The sequence below is a fragment of the Anastrepha obliqua genome, chromosome 6, assembly GCF_027943255.1.
Source record: "Anastrepha obliqua isolate idAnaObli1 chromosome 6, idAnaObli1_1.0, whole genome shotgun sequence".
Lineage (NCBI taxonomy): Eukaryota > Metazoa > Arthropoda > Insecta > Diptera > Tephritidae > Anastrepha > Anastrepha obliqua.
In genome coordinates, this window is record NC_072897.1 from 79,764,382 (window position 1) to 79,780,245 (window position 15,864).

Consider the following 15,864-nt stretch of genomic DNA (forward strand, 5'->3'; position numbering starts at 1 on the left):
GTCCTTTCATAGACCTCTTCAGTTTCGGGAACAAGAAATAGTCACAGGGGGCCAGATCTGGGTAATAGGGTGGCTGTGGCATCATTAGTGTTTTGTTTTTTGCCAAAAAGCCGCGCACAAGCAACAATGTGTGAGAAGGGGCGTTATCGTGATGCAAGAGCCAATTTTTGTTCTTCCAAAAATCCGGCGTTTCTGGCGGATTGCTGCGCGCGAATTGCGCATAACTTGCAGGTAATATTCCTTATTGACCGTTTTACCCTGTGGCAAGAACTCATGATGCACAACGCCCTAATAATCCGTAAACAGTAAGCAAAACTTTTGGCGCGCTTTTTTTGGTCTTGGTTCGTGCGGCAGGTTCCATTGAGATGATTGAGCTTTGGTTTCTCCGTCATAGCCATAAACCCACGATTCGTCACCACTTATGACCCTCTGGAGCAAATTTGGGTCGTCGCGGGCAGAGTCCAACATCTCATTAGCAATGTTCAGGCGATGCTGCTTTTGGTCGAAATTTAGTAGTTTCGGTACGAATTTTGCGACGACCCGTCTCATGCTCAAATCATTGGAAAAAATTAAATGGCAAGAGCCAATCGATATGTCCAGGTCCTCAGCAAGTTCTCTAACGGCGATTCGATGATTGGCCAATACCATTTTCTCCACTTCATCAATTTTTTCGTCAGTTGTTGAAGTGCCCGGGCGTCCGGCACGCTTTTCGTCGTTCACGTCTTCTCGGCTTTCTGAGAACATTTTGTACCACCAACCTGCGAAAATTCAAAATTCGCGACACTTTTTGAACACTCCTCGTATGGTTGCATATGTGTCTGTATTTGCTCTTGAATTTTTTATATGTATGTAGATATGCGTATGAGCTTTGTTATGATTTTTTTCTGCCCACATAAATATGGATGGTAGATGTTATACATATTCCACTTGTAGTATATGAATATACATAATAATTTAAAAAGTAAAACATATTATTGAATAATAACCCTTGATGTAAATGAATGATTTACAAAGTTATTTTTTTATGTGGATATTTTGATATAATTTTGATAATACACTTAATATCAATACAATTTAGTTAATTAGATACTTAAAATTTCACATTCATGCATGCCTATACTAGAATTAATTTATTCATCTCACAAGAAATAATCCATTTGCGCATGCAAAATGTCGACGTAAGCATGTTAGTATATGTCATTTAACCTGCTCATTCGTTTCTGAGCCTTCTCTATGAATTTACGTTATCTGATACTTGTTTTAGGTAAAATTTAAATGCATATGTCTAGCTAGCCTAGAACGTTAACATTCTTTGTTTCTAATCACCAACAAATTCTAATCGACTGCTGCTAAATAATTCAGTCCCTTAATGTTAGCTTTTGGTGAAAAATGTGTCTGTAGCGATTAGTCTTCGCCAGATAAGTACCCCTCAAAATTCCATATGTTTCTGTCATTGAGGCTTCTCTTTACCTACATTAACGTTCTCTGCTGCTACTGCACTACCACTGCTATGATCTTGCTGCTTTGAAGTGGATTATTGATTTCTCCCGCTCTTTTTGTTTTAAGTTTTCTACATACACACTAGATCAAAACGCCTCATAGCTACTTCTTTGGGTTTGAGTCCAACAACACAACAAAATCTGAGCAAAGGTGAGAGTTCGCCTAGTGCTGCGTGGGTCGCACAAGTAGAGGCAAAAATCGTAAGTGCAGTGAAGGACTCAACGAGGGAATCAGGTGAGCGCATACTGCTACTCGTAGGGGAACTTACGGCTAAGCTCACAAGCATAAAGCAAATCGTAAAATCTTTTGAAAGAGTACAGACAGTAAAACGTCACTGTGTCGAATTAGAGAAGTTGCGTAATGACGTCGGTACTCTTAAAACGGAGATGTGCGCAAATGTTTCTCTTAGCGTTGAAGTCTGGTCACTGCAAAGCCAGCTTGATCGATACGAAAGAGCTGAAATCGCCGCTGATGCATGTTTACGCGGCATAAAAACAAAAAAACGGAGAAGATTTACGATTCCTGCTGAATAATATTTGTAGCTCAACTAATACTCTGATACCTGAGGTCAAGAGCATTTTTCGAATTCGCAAATCTACCAACACAAAAACTGACGCTACGATTATTGTAACGTTCAGTCTCCTAAGAAGAAGGGAGCATTTCTCAAGTCGATTGCTCCGTTTAATCGCAACAACGACAAATTGTGCTTAACGCTTTTGGTCCCGCAAGATTAGTTTTTCTTTGATAACTTCGCAAATAATTTCTTTTTCTCTTTTTGCCTTTAGGTAGTCGAGTTTTATTTTAAATCCTGTATAAAAACTTATTAGTGGTATTCCATTATTAATTTATTTATAATTATAAGGTAAGTTTTTCGTTTGGGGGACCCAAGTTGCCCCACCCCGTTCTTTATGTTATAAAATAGACTCCGTACTCTAAGGGTTAAGGCATGCAGACTTCGACTCCAACATGCCAATTTACTCTAATGAATGCCTGACTAAGGCAAATCACACACTGTTGAAAATTGCGTTGCCCTTAAAAAAACAGAAACACATTTTCTCAGCTTTCACAAGGAGCGCGAAAATTTTCGTAAAGCGCTCTCTTAGCGATGCACCTTTTTGTGTGCCATCTATGTAAACACTGGAAACTTAGGGAGAACCGACGATATGTTGATTGATGACTGTAAATTCTCTTTTCATGAAATTTATTACTTTTCAAATTGTAAATATTTCTTTTACAGAGTTATTTGAATGTGTTCACGTTACTTTTAGATCTTAAGGGTTTTCCAATACGAGGTGTTATTTTGGTATTCAAAGAAAAATGCTTTTTTTAAATATAAATGATCGGATGTTTATTGCATTATAAAGGGGAAGGTATGACGTTAAGGGGGAGCCTGGTTTATGAGGTCTAAAAATTTGCATCTCTTTGCGATTTTTTTTTTAAGGAAAAACTTAATTTAGCACTGCAAAGTTTTTTCTATCTTTTAATGAACATTTAAAAAGTATAAAAAATTTTTGTACTGGTTAAAATAAGTTGAAAAAAATGTTTAACATAGAAATTAGTAGAGCGCTGCAAAGCTGGACTTCCAACTGGCGTACAAGATACAGCTCGTAATTATTATCTAAAGCAAAAAACTCTAATGGATTTCTAATTATCATGATTTTTTATTGTAGATGAACTAAGAAAACTGAGAGAAATTCCAAAATTTCAACTTTTTGGAGGTTTTAAAGAAAAAAATGCCTTTCTATAAAAAAAAAATTCACTTCAACTTGGTATAAAAATCTTGAAACATTTTTTTTATCTACTTTGTTAGTTCAAAATAGAAGAGAATTTAATACTGAAGGGAACAAGCTATGATTCATTCCAAAAGGTTCATTAGTTTTTTTACGCCAATTCAAAGAAATTATAAAAATGAAAAGTCGAGAAAAGAAGATAAAGTTTGTACTATAGCTATCCGGTCACAGCGTAACTACCTAACGCTCGCCAACCTTTGGCTTTGTATCTACGGAAATATTGGGAATTAGGCTCTGTAACTTTGTGTGAATATTCTGAAAAATATTAGGAATCGCTTAAAACGAAAAAAAAATTGATTTTTTTGACCTTATGAACCAGGCTCTCCCCTTAATAATGGGAAATAGCATCAGGCAAATGACCACCACGACCACGCTTACAGGACAATATCCTTTTCATGAAATTTTCGATAACCGAATTGCAAAGTGGTTTCCCTATGCCCTCGATAACTTCACGAATTCTATCTTTGAGGTCTTGAATCGACCCTGGGCTGTTGGCGTAGACCTTCTCTTTCACGTGGTCCGAAAGAAAAAAGTCACAAGGTGTTAAATCAAAAGATCTCGGTGGCCAATTGTGATCACCTCTTCGAGAGATAACACGGTCCGGAAAGTTTTCCCGTAAAGATCAATGGTTTCGTTGCTTGTGTGGCACGTAGCGTCGTCTTGTTGAAAATAAACGTTGTCCAGATAAATATCATCCAGTTCCTGCCATATAAAATCGTTCATCATGTCTCTATAGCGCAATCCATTCACCGGTAACCCCTGTTATTGGAAAACCTTTTATAATAGAACCTAACCTTATAAACATTACTCTCAGCACCAGTATTAACTCCGAAACCCCTAAATCAGAATACAAACAAGAATTCCTTAAAATTAAAGAAAACCTTAAAATCCATACATTCATCTAAACCGATGGCTCACAAATTAACAAAGTCTCTACTTACGCTATAACTACCGACTCCAATGTACTCAAATCTGGCATTCTGCCACCCTATGCCCCTGTTTTATCAGCAGAAATCATCGCCATTTTTGTGGGTAATGAACTAGCAAACCAAGCTGCCAAAGAAGCATCTCAACTTCCACTCATTACTACCAACACCGTCAGCATAAAAGATATCAACTCCTTCTTAAAAAGTACACACCAGCACAACACCATAACCTGATATCACAAGCTTCTAAATGGTATCAACGAGTTTACTAAAAACAACACATAAACTGCTATTACTTAAAAAACGCTCAAAATTCACTTACCAGATTGGACCAAACAAAAATTTTAAGATTACGATTAGGCCACACCAAGCTTACAAATACATACCTTAGAGACCCGAACACCATTATGCACCATGTGCCAGACTAACTCAACGCTATCCCCTGAACATATCCTCGATACTTGTCCTTCTGTAAGACAACTACGAGCACAAATCTTCTCACCTCCTCTCCAACCTGGACTTAGAAAATATGCACAAAATCGATACCTTCCTAAACATATTCAACTTGTGTCACGGTATATGAAAACGTAAACTCACAAGTGTAACTATTTATAGGTACATATATAGCGGGCGATTTTTTAGCTATTATCATTTTAAACAGTTGGTTTAAACAGCTGACGAACGTTTCGTGTTTTGTTTCACTGTCAAACATCTTCAGTTTGGTCTATAATTTAACGATAAATCGTCTTACAAAGGAACAACGCTTGCAAATCATTGAATTTTATTATACAAATGCGTGTTCTGTTAAGAAAGTTTATCGCGCGCTTCTTCCATTTTATGGTCAGTTTAATCAACACACTGAAGCGGCTATTCGAGCTATTGTGACTAAATTTAGAACTAAATTTACATTATTGGATATCAAACCACCAACACGCTTACGTAGAGTGCGAACTGAAAAAAATATCGCAGCTGTATCGACCAGCGTTAATGATGACCATCAATTATCGATTCGCCGCCGTTCGCAGCAATTGGGCCTCTGTTAGTCAACAAAGTGGAAAATTTTGCGAAAGGATTTAGTTGTGAAGCCTTTCAAAATACAGCTGGTGCAATTGAAGCCGAACGATCTACCGCAACGCAGAACTTTTGGTAAATGTGCTCTTGTAAAGTTGGCCGACGATCCACTTTTTTATCGAAAAATTGTGTTCAGCGACGAAGCTCGATTCGACCGAAGGACCGATTCAGACATTTTACGTAACAATTTGGAATGAAGTGTGCAAAAATTTGGACTCACTGATCCAGAAAATCCAAAAGAATTGTTATTCAAATTATATTAAGGTAATGATCTCAAGCACAAATTTTACATATACATACATATGTATGTACTTACAGGGCTTGGTTGCTACATAACTGCTCAAAAGTAATAGATACACCTGCCTAAAGCCCAGATATCAACCCAATCGAAAATGTATGGTCGCATTTGAAACGAAATCGGTTTGAAACAATCGGTAACAGATGCTGCAGGTGGCCACACCAAATAATAACATAAAAGTAGTCATGTATTGGGTTGGCAACTAAGTAATTGTGGATTTCACTCATAGATGGCTTCAGTTGAATTTTTAGATTTGCAGACGTAGAACAAATGTAAAACACATTTTTTTATTTGATAGTTGGTAATTCAGCTATCAATCAGTAAAAATAGTTGTTTGATCGGTTGCGTAGTTTCGGTTTGGCGTTCGTTGAAAAATGAAAAACCAAAAGGAACATTTTCGTCATATTTTGCTTTTTTATTTTCCGCTTTTTTATTTCATAAAAAGTTATCTGCTGTTTATGGTGACGAAGCTTTAAAAGAACGGCAGTGTCAAAATTGGTTTGCCAAATTTCGTTCGGTGATTTTTCACTCAAAGATGAAAAAGGCTCTGGTCGTCCAGTTGAAGTTGATGACGCCCTAATCAAAGCAATAATTGATTTGGATCGTCACAGTACAACACGTGAGATTGCACAGAAGCTTCATGTATCACATACATGCATTGAAAATGACTTAAAACCACTTGGCTATGTTCAAAAACTGGATTCCTCACAAACTGAAAGAAACGCATTAACAGCTGCGATTTGCCAAAGAAACGTAAGGAAAATTATCCATTTTTAAAACGACTGATAACTGGCGATGAAAAATTGGTTGTTTACAACCATATCAAGCGGAAAAGTAATGGGACAGGCCAGGTGAACCAACTCAAACAACATCAAAAGCTGATATTCATCAAAAGAAGGTTTTGTTATCAGTTTGTCTACTTTGAACTCTTACCACCCAACCAAACGATCAATTCTGATGTCTACATTGAGCAACTAACGAAATTAAACAATGCAGTTGAAGAAAAGCGGCCCGAATTGACAAATCGAAAATGTATTGTATTCCATTATGACAATGCAAGACCACACACATCTTTTTTTGTATTGTATATTTTGTTGGAGCTTAGTTGGGATGTTTTGCCATATCCACCATATAGTCCTGACCTTGCACCTTCTGATTACTTTTTGTTTCGATCTTTAAATAAATAAAAAATAGTTTCAAAAACTAAAAAACACGCTTTTATTGCTAATCGAACTAAAAAGTAGAAAATAAATTTTAATGACAAAGAGACCTATAATGAAGTAATAGCAAATCGAACGATCAGTCATAGTCAACAACCTCAGAACAGAATTATAACAAAAATTAAGATACAAATAGAGTAATTCAAATTAGAGTTAAAAGCGTGGGATGCTTGATATAGTAAATATTACAATCATTCTATTGGCAACTACCTATGTATAGAGGGTTATGAAAGTGAAGCAAAATGCATCCCACGCTTTTAACTCCTATTTGAATTACTCTATTTGTATCTTAATTTTTGTTATAATTCATTCACATACGTGACTATGACTGATCGTTCGATTTGCTATTACTTCATAGTAGGTCCCTTTGTCAGTAAAATTTATTTTCTACTTTTTAGTACGATTAGCAATAAAAGCGTGTTTTTTAGTTTCTTTAAACTATTTTTTATTTATTTTCTACTTTTTAGTTCGATTAGCAAAAAAGCGTGTTTTTTATTGTAGTTTTTTTTTTTTTAAACTATTTTTTATTATGAATGAAAATTATTGTTATCACTGCAGTCAGTGAATAAATGATTCGATATATTCGTGTTATATTTAATTCCTTTCTTATCGACTGTGAGTCTAAAGCTATGCAGTTATCGGCCGTGATAAAGAAGTTATCGGGATGAAGAACTTATTTCGTGGAGGGAGCCTGAGAAACTGATTTACAAGAATAAATAAAGATTTTTCATTTTACAACCAAATTCACCTTACTTTTTGCCCACAGTAGTAAAAAAAGAAAATATTAATCCTGGCAATCCTAGTAAGGATAATAGAAAACTTTTATCAAATTATTGCATTGTCATCGGTCCTTGATAAGTGTGCAAAATTCCAAGTCGATCAGATTTTTAGAAGCCAGTGAAAATTAAGCTCAAAGATTCCGTTACATACATACATACATACAACCCGAGCTAATAAAAGTGTGTTAAAAACTTCTTGAATGGTAAAAATTTCAATAATGAGGATGATATCAAATCGTACCTGAATCAGTTTTTTGCTAATAAAAACCAGAAGTTTTATAAACGTGGGATTATGATGCTGCCTGAAAGATGGCAAAAGGTCATCGATTAAAATGGGCAATACATTACAGAATAAAGTTATTTAGTTCCATGAAAAAATTGTCTTTGATTTTTTTGAGTTTATTTGATGTTGTTGTTGTTGTACAGGGAGTGCTGCTGATATGACAGTCCTTGGCTGGATATATAGTAATTCCGGGTCGTTCCGGTGACGTAGAAGCGACTGTCGGTTATTTGATCTTTTATTTTGTTGGTATGTGAAAAGAATTTTGCGACAGTGCCGAATATAACATTTTGTTTTAATTGCCTTTTGTCTAAATCACTTTAAATAAACAATTATATTTTTTCATAAACAAATAAATCAATATGTGCATTACTTTCGAAATCGACTTCAAACATTTTTCCTTTTAAAATTATTTTAATATGAAAAGATTTATGAGACAAACTCTATACATAATTGGCACTTATGTATACCCTTTGCTTGGGTATTTAGGCAGAACTCCTTCTCCAATTTGTGGTGTGCGCGAGTAGCTGTTTCATGGTAAAAATACACTCAGCAGTATGCCATTGTCTGCCCAGGGGCGACAGCTATTAGAAAAAACTTTTTCTAGCTCCAATTAATTAATTAAAATTATGAAATTTTGAAGCACATGGTAGGACAGGAAGCAGCATAATAGAGTTCAATATGGGGACTGTTTAAGCGTTTTAAGACGGAATTGCTCTCTTCTTTATTAGCGTTAATTAATGTCAATATGGTTATATAGCGTGGGCCATGTAAATTTGCTTTTTGAATCGGCTATAAAAAAACACTAATCAATATTTTTTCAAACTTTTTTTTTATTTTGAAGATTGAATATTGTCATTTATGAATGAAAAATAATATTGTTCAAATGACTGCCACGACTGGCTTTACAGCAGGCCATTCGATCAACCCAATTTTTAAGCACCTTTTCGATTGTTTGGGCTCCAATTTCGACTTCGTGTTTTAAAGCATCAATCGTCTCTGGATGGTTCGCATAGCATTTGTCCTTAACGGCTCCCCACAAAAAATAGTCCAACGGGCTTAAATCATAGCTCCGAGGCGGCCAATTGATATCGGAACTCAAAAACGGTAGCCAAAAGTTCGAGTGTAACTTTGGCAGTGTGACAAGTTGCACCGTCCTGTTGAAAGCAAATGTCGTCCATGTCATCCTCTTCAATATTTGGAAAAAAAAACTCGTTGAGCATGTCAACGTAACACTCGCTATTTATTGTAACCGCGAAAGAAGAAGAAGACTCACCACTTTAGAAATAGGTTTTCAATATTTCCCATTTTGTTCAAGCGTATAGCGTCCTATTTCGTAAATGTCAAACCTTTAAGTAAATTATGAACACATTTGACATGTCATTTGTGTTACCATTCTCAATAAAAATGCAAACGCTATATGGCCCACCCTGTATATACATATATACAACTTTACAACTTTTGTTGGGTTTTTGGTCGAGCTCCATCTCCTATTTGTGGTGTGCATCTTGAAGTTATTCCACAAATGGGGGAACCTACTGTTTTATGCCGCCTCCGAACTATACCTGTAGATTTCTTCTTATGAGATTCTGAAAAATAACCGTTTTATTGTTAGTGTTGTTTTATAAGCAACTGTTATAAATTTAAATTAACAAAAAAGTGTACATTATATAAACGTTAACAATAATTGCAATAGCATTAAAATTTTCACTTAATGCAGAATTTAGGTTCGCTCCGTTCGCTCTTTTCATATATGTATTTTATAAGAGAGGCCACCGTGGGCTCGATCTTCGCTGCCATCCATAAAGACCACATCCCAGCAGACAGCGCACTGTTACTTTACAAATGTTAGCGATGCTGTTAAGTGTTCTACTTGTGATATTAGAAAATACACCAGAGAATAGATCGGTTCATTAACTCCTGCCCTTCTAAGTAAGGAGCGTCCTCGATTTAATTTAAATTAATTTCGAATAACTGGTGATTGTATTGTGTAAACCAATGTATGGTATAACGAGCTCTTGCCTAGAATAATTTGTATTAAATCTTTTAGCAGAGTGTGTTTAACAAATGCATATAGTCATAATATTTAAATGAATATACATAAATTTAATAATATTTTAAGCAATAGAAATGTACGGTGCAACAAGACATTTCTTTTATTCTCATACAGTTTCACTGCGTATAGTCTGTTTCGGACATACGTGACTATCTTTCAGGTTTTTTTAGGAGGGGTTTTGCTTGGTGGAGACCCTTACCCTATTGAGCTGAGTATTCAGGAATATCAACATTTTGTATTAGAATTTCTTCTGAAATAGCCAGCCGAAATGTTGCAAATGAATATTTCTTCAAATTTGGAATTTGTTCTGATTTTAATATTTCAATATTAACAGCATTCTTTTTTACAGTTAATCCAGCAGGGGTACATTGCACCTCATTGCCAGTCTAGAGTAGATAATACGTCGACGTGCTTTGCACGTCCTTCCAGAGCAAGGAATGTAAATTCTGTTAATCAGGCGTATTGCCATCACCGTTTCATTTAGTATTAAAGTTTAAATAAATCCCTTGGCAAAAAGTAGATATATTTCAAACTGTCTTTATGGACCACCCTCCCTTCAATAAGAACTTTAATTCCTAAGCCTCTCTTTTTCTACAATCTATTCTTCGTAAAGGAGAGTTAACCTCTTTGCCTTAAATGTACGTTATATTCATTCTTTGTTGTGAGTTTTTAGTTTAAATTACTGTGCTTGTCTTATACTCGAATTTACATGCTTGACTGTTTAATAAAAAAACGCGAGCTCCGCTTATTCGCACAACCAGCTTATTCACAGTCAAAATTAAAAAGAATTATAAAATATAAACCGATTAAACAGCAAAATAGAGAATAATAGATAATACCAAATATGAAACTACAGAGTAGTTCCAATGACACAGTTTAAAATAATTTCATAATCTTAGACATCCTCCCCGGTGGAAATATTAGTTTCAAAGTCACTATATGGGCGGTTGCAAGTGTATGGTAACATTTCTGACAGTTCCGTCGGTGCCCGGGTAGAGTTCAGTAACGCGTGCCAGTTTCCAATGGGTAAGTGGTAGATTTTCGTAGCGTATTACCACGATGAAACCCAATCTTATACATGGTGGGCCAAATAAGACCTACTAATGTTAAGCACAAATAACTTTTTCATTTTTTGACATATTTTATTTTTCTCTTTTTGTAGGTTATAATTCAATTGTTGGAAATTTATTATGGAACCCTAAAGTAAGACCACCAACAGCGACTACAATACGCTATTCGTTTTACACAATTAGCCACGCAAATTGATTTTTTAAATAATGTGTTGATGTCGGATGAAGCGCATTTCCATTTAAATGGTTATGTCAACAAACAAAACTGTAGATTGTGAGGCTCTGAAATCCAAGGGCAACACACCAACATCAGTTGCACCCATCTAAATGTACTGTTTGGTGTGGTGTTATGGCCACTAGGGGCAAACTATGGACCTGCTGCGTGAAATTTTTGGCGAACATCTGATTTCCAAAAATTGAGATTTCCCTTGGCCACCTCGTTCGCCAGATTTGACCTCGCCCGACTTCTTTTTATGGGCATATTTAAAAGAGAAGTGTATCTTAATAAACCAGAGCCTATTAGACAGCTGCAGCAAAATATTCGAGACGAAATACTGAGCCTTCAACCAGAAACATTATGTGGTGTAATGGAAAATGCGTTAAAAAGAACCAATCTTTGTATCGAGAAAAATGGTGGACATTTGTCTGATGTAATATTTCATACAAAATTTCCATAAAATATATTCAATGTATAAAATAATTCACCAAAATAAATGATTATTGCGAAAGTTATTTGTGTTTTACATTAGTAGGTCTTATTTGGCCCACCCTGTATGAGGAGCACGTCGTTGCTACTTAGTCCTAACCTTTAAGACTGTCAAATGCTTTACATTCCAACTTCCGGGTCATCGTACAATGATACGAGTGGGCGAGAATTCAGACAAACCTCGATGCGCGTTGCCAATATTTGTTCCTGAGAGTATCACAGGGCTTGCGGAGCCGCCACACGAACTAAGCCCCACTTTGTAGACTTCACAGCTGCTTCCTACAGTCTCCTTTGATATGCAACGCTCGGCGTTATAAAATTAAAGCTGTTTCATTGTCGCTGTACAAGTCACTGCACGGACTTCGCCGGTTAATAAACCGAGTGAAGACGACCAAAAAAGCGGAGAGATCATCGGAATGGTCATCCATATAAAGATCTAACGGAAGTAGACTACTAGTAGTTAGTGATGCCAACCCACCCTGTATGCAGCTAATGTTCTTCAGAAATGCATTTATTTGATCGACCTTCACATTTATACGCCGTCTCTATCTCCTGGGCATCACTTGTGGAATGCTGAAAGCTCCGACTTCTAGGAAACCACCTCAGTATTAATACCGTAGTATGTAGAAGTTTCTCTAATGAAATTAATCAATCTGTAAGCGGAACAATTTTACTATCTAAATGTTGTGTATCCAATATTAAATGATTGAATGTGAGGACTAATGTATCTTACAGCTTCACTGCAGTCACGTAGTTCAGAGTGACAGGTGGGATCCAATGTATCGTCACGTAGCCAACTGGCCATAAATGGTGGTTCAAAAGTTCTGAAGCAGATATGCCTCTACTGGCACAATCCGCTAGGTTTTGCGATGAACGTACACACATATTGCGATTCATCCTTCAAAGTTAGCTCTTGTATTTGCCGGACCCAATAAGATACATATGATTTAAGTCTCTGGATACTTTCGCAACCAACAGAGAGTGATAGTCGAGAGGGATCTCAAAGACGATACTTGATTGACTAATCCTAATCCGTTTCGAAGAGTATTGGCGAGTAACAGTACCGCACATACAGTTTGTTAAGAAAGAGTTCTGACATTGAAAATAAAATCAATTTTTCGATTTTATTAGGAAAAGATAATACTTTTTATTTTTGACTTCTTTTTTGTACAGCGAATTTTTTAAAGGGAATTAATAAAACAAAACTACAAATTCTTTGGAAAAACAACAAAAAATACAACAAAAATAGATAACACACTATTTCGACACGGTCAATAAACTAGTTTTACAGTCTTTAATACAGGTGCGCAACTAAGTTCCCGCTGTTTGTCAATAGATGGCGCCAGCAGTGTGTGTTAGTCGATTGTAACATAACCTAAACGTCATAAACCAAGCTTATACATATGGTAAACAAACTGCTTCGACACATTAGTGATTTTGTTTTGGAATCATATACTTTTGGTTTTGTGAAAATGTCTGATTTTGTGGCGAATAATCATCATTTGCAGGAAGTGTTGATTTTTCTCTTTCATTCGAAAGAAACGGCGGCTGAAGTGCATCGAGAGCTACAAAAAGTTTATGGAGATGCTGCTTGAAATGAAACAACGTGACGAGATTGGTTCCGTAGCTTCAAATACGGTGATTTAAATGTTAACGACCGTCCGACCGAGCACTGCGCGAGAAGCAGCCGCAATAGGTGGAGAGGCATGAAAAAGTGAGCATGATAACGCCCGGCCTCACGTTGCCAAAACCGTCAGAACCCGTTAAAACCTACCTGGAAACACTGAAATGGGAAATCCTACCCCAACGCCATATTCTCCAGATATTGCGCCGTCCGATTATCACATGTTCCGAACGATGGGTCTAGCTGACCAGAAGATCCATTCATATGAAGACATCAAAAAATGGCTTGATCCGTGGATAGCCTCAAAAGATGAACGGTTTTCCCGGAACGGTATACGAGATCTATCAGAAAGATGGGAAGTAGTAGTAGCCAGCGATAGGCAATGATAGGCTTTCAATGATTCACTTGTAACCATTATTTCAGAATTAAGTTGTATTTTCATCAAAAAAAAAAAAACGCGAGCACTTAGAAGCGCACCTAATAAAGAATGTGAATACGTAATTTTTTCATTAATTTAACATTTAGTATGAGAACCGTAAACTTCAATAAAATTTTTCAGATGCTTTTTCATGGAATACACCAATTAGTTTACGCCGCATACAATCGGTATATCCTGCCATTCCTGCACTATTGCAGTTTTTAATGCTGCTGCATTCTTTGGATGTCTTTCGGCGACCTTTTTCTTAAAAAAGGACCATAAATCACGATTTATTACCGGACCCTGGGCTGGTGTATTTATAACTTTTTCGCAATTGTAGAAAAGCCACATCTGCACATTATGCTCTTTATGCTTTGGATCGCTATCTTGGTAAAATTTGAAATTAGTTTTATTCTCAGCGATAAGCCCAATTTTTTTAACAATGCCGACTAAGTTTTTTTTCCATTTATTTAAATATTGTTTCCCGTCCATTGTTCTGTTAATAAACACCAAGTCTCCTACTACTTTACTTGAAATGCACCTGCAGACCATAACGGAATTTTTTCCAAATTTAACCGCGGGAATTACATTTCGATTTTGTAAAGCTGTCAAGGCGGCCGCTGTAGCCGAATGGGTTGGTGCGTGACTACCATTCGGAATTCACAGAGGGAACGTAGGTTCGAATCTCGGTGAAACACCCAAATTAAGAAAAACATATTTTTAATAGCGGTCGCCCCTCGGCAGGCAATGGCAAACCTCCGAGTGCATTTCTGCAATAAAAAAGCTCCTCATAAAAATATCTGCCGTTCGGAGTTGGCTTCAAACTGTAGGTCCCTCCATTTGTGGAGAAAACATCTAGACGCACACCACAAATAGGAGGAGGAGCTCGGCCAAACACCCAAAAAGGGTGTACGCGCCAATTATATAATATAAAGCTGTCAAGGACTTACGTCATACTCTAGTCGGCGTCCAGAGGGAGAGGGGTGTTAGATGAGTGTGTTTGACGGAGCATGTGTAAACAAGGTTAGTATCTTGCGGGAAGCCCTGACATGCTGAATATATGTTTAGTAAGTCGGGGTAAATTCTGGACAGGTAGGAGTTTAACCTGCTAGAGTATCCAGAACGTAATTGTACCAAGGTCACGCGGTTCTCTCGGGGTAGCTGGAACTGTTCATCTCTTATGGATGGTGGTTGGATTAACGGCGTTCAGAGTTTAAGAAGGTGGTAAGTGTTTCCAGCATAAGAATCTATACCAATACGTGGCTGTCTCCTGATCGAAAAATGCGAAACCCGATCGATCATGTTGTGATAGACGGAAGATACACTTCTAGTATTTTAGATGTACGTACGATCCGACGACCCAACACAGATTCGGGTCCTTACCTTTTTCCAGCCAAACTACGCACACGGTTCTGTGCAGCAAAACACGTACACACGCAAAGAATGTTCGATATCGAAAAGGTTGCAGCAACAGACAGACAGAAGATTCGCCACTCGACTCTCACTCCTGCTTTCACTGAGTACTGCCCAACAATCTGGCTTGCCCGCAAGGGCATCTCCCACAACCCCCCGCGGACCCTAGTCAAGATGTCCCCCGTTTCAGCGACTTTGTAAGAGTTAGCTAGAAAGTTAGGAGACAAAATCCATCACATGTCTGTTCCCATATTGGGCGGTGTGCTGGTCAGTGTCTGTTCACCATGTTAGGTGCGACTGTATGTAAAAAGCATGACCGGTATGCAACGGGGCGCACTGGGAGTCCCTGGATAGGTCGTTATGGCTTTCCACCTGCGACCTCAAAGGGCTGATGTGAGTTCGCTCTGCCGATGTGTTAGCTTCGTTGTATATCAGTAACCAGTCGCCTTGGACCCTGGTCAGGAAGTGTTCATTGGGCGAAAGAGTAATAGCTTTCGTTGCTTCGGGCGAGCGCCGGTCAGTCCGTGTTTTCCGGGATCGGTAAAGCGTAGGTAAGGCCTCAGGGAACTGGGGTAGGAGCATTGCCTCCGAGGGTACACCCGCTCTTGACTATTTCGGCCAGCCCCCCTGCACACGATGCACTAGTTAAATAAAAAAGAATGGAAAAAATTATGGAAAAGAAACAAAAAGAAGAAAACCAGCAGAAGGCCATT

The 15,864-nt window shown here is 37.3% G+C and overlaps 1 protein-coding gene across 5 annotated transcripts in view; it reads right to left on the bottom strand.

The window, feature by feature from the left end:
- The window catches only part of LOC129249802 (calcium/calmodulin-dependent protein kinase type II alpha chain), a 446,460-nt gene that overhangs the window by 39,892 nt on the left and 390,704 nt on the right, over window positions 1–15,864 (bottom strand). Inside the window, exon 12 of one of the 5 annotated variants that reach the window (XM_054889450.1) lies at window positions 9,615–9,733. The exons of 3 other annotated variants lie outside the window; for them this stretch is intronic. In XM_054889450.1, the coding sequence (XP_054745425.1) occupies window positions 9,699–9,733 (35 nt within the window). In that variant the 3' untranslated portion in view covers window positions 9,615–9,698. Of the gene's footprint in view, window positions 1–9,614; window positions 9,734–9,776; window positions 9,887–15,864 lie in introns of those variants that run through there. One more of the 5 variants, XM_054889449.1, reaches the window with a different exon arrangement.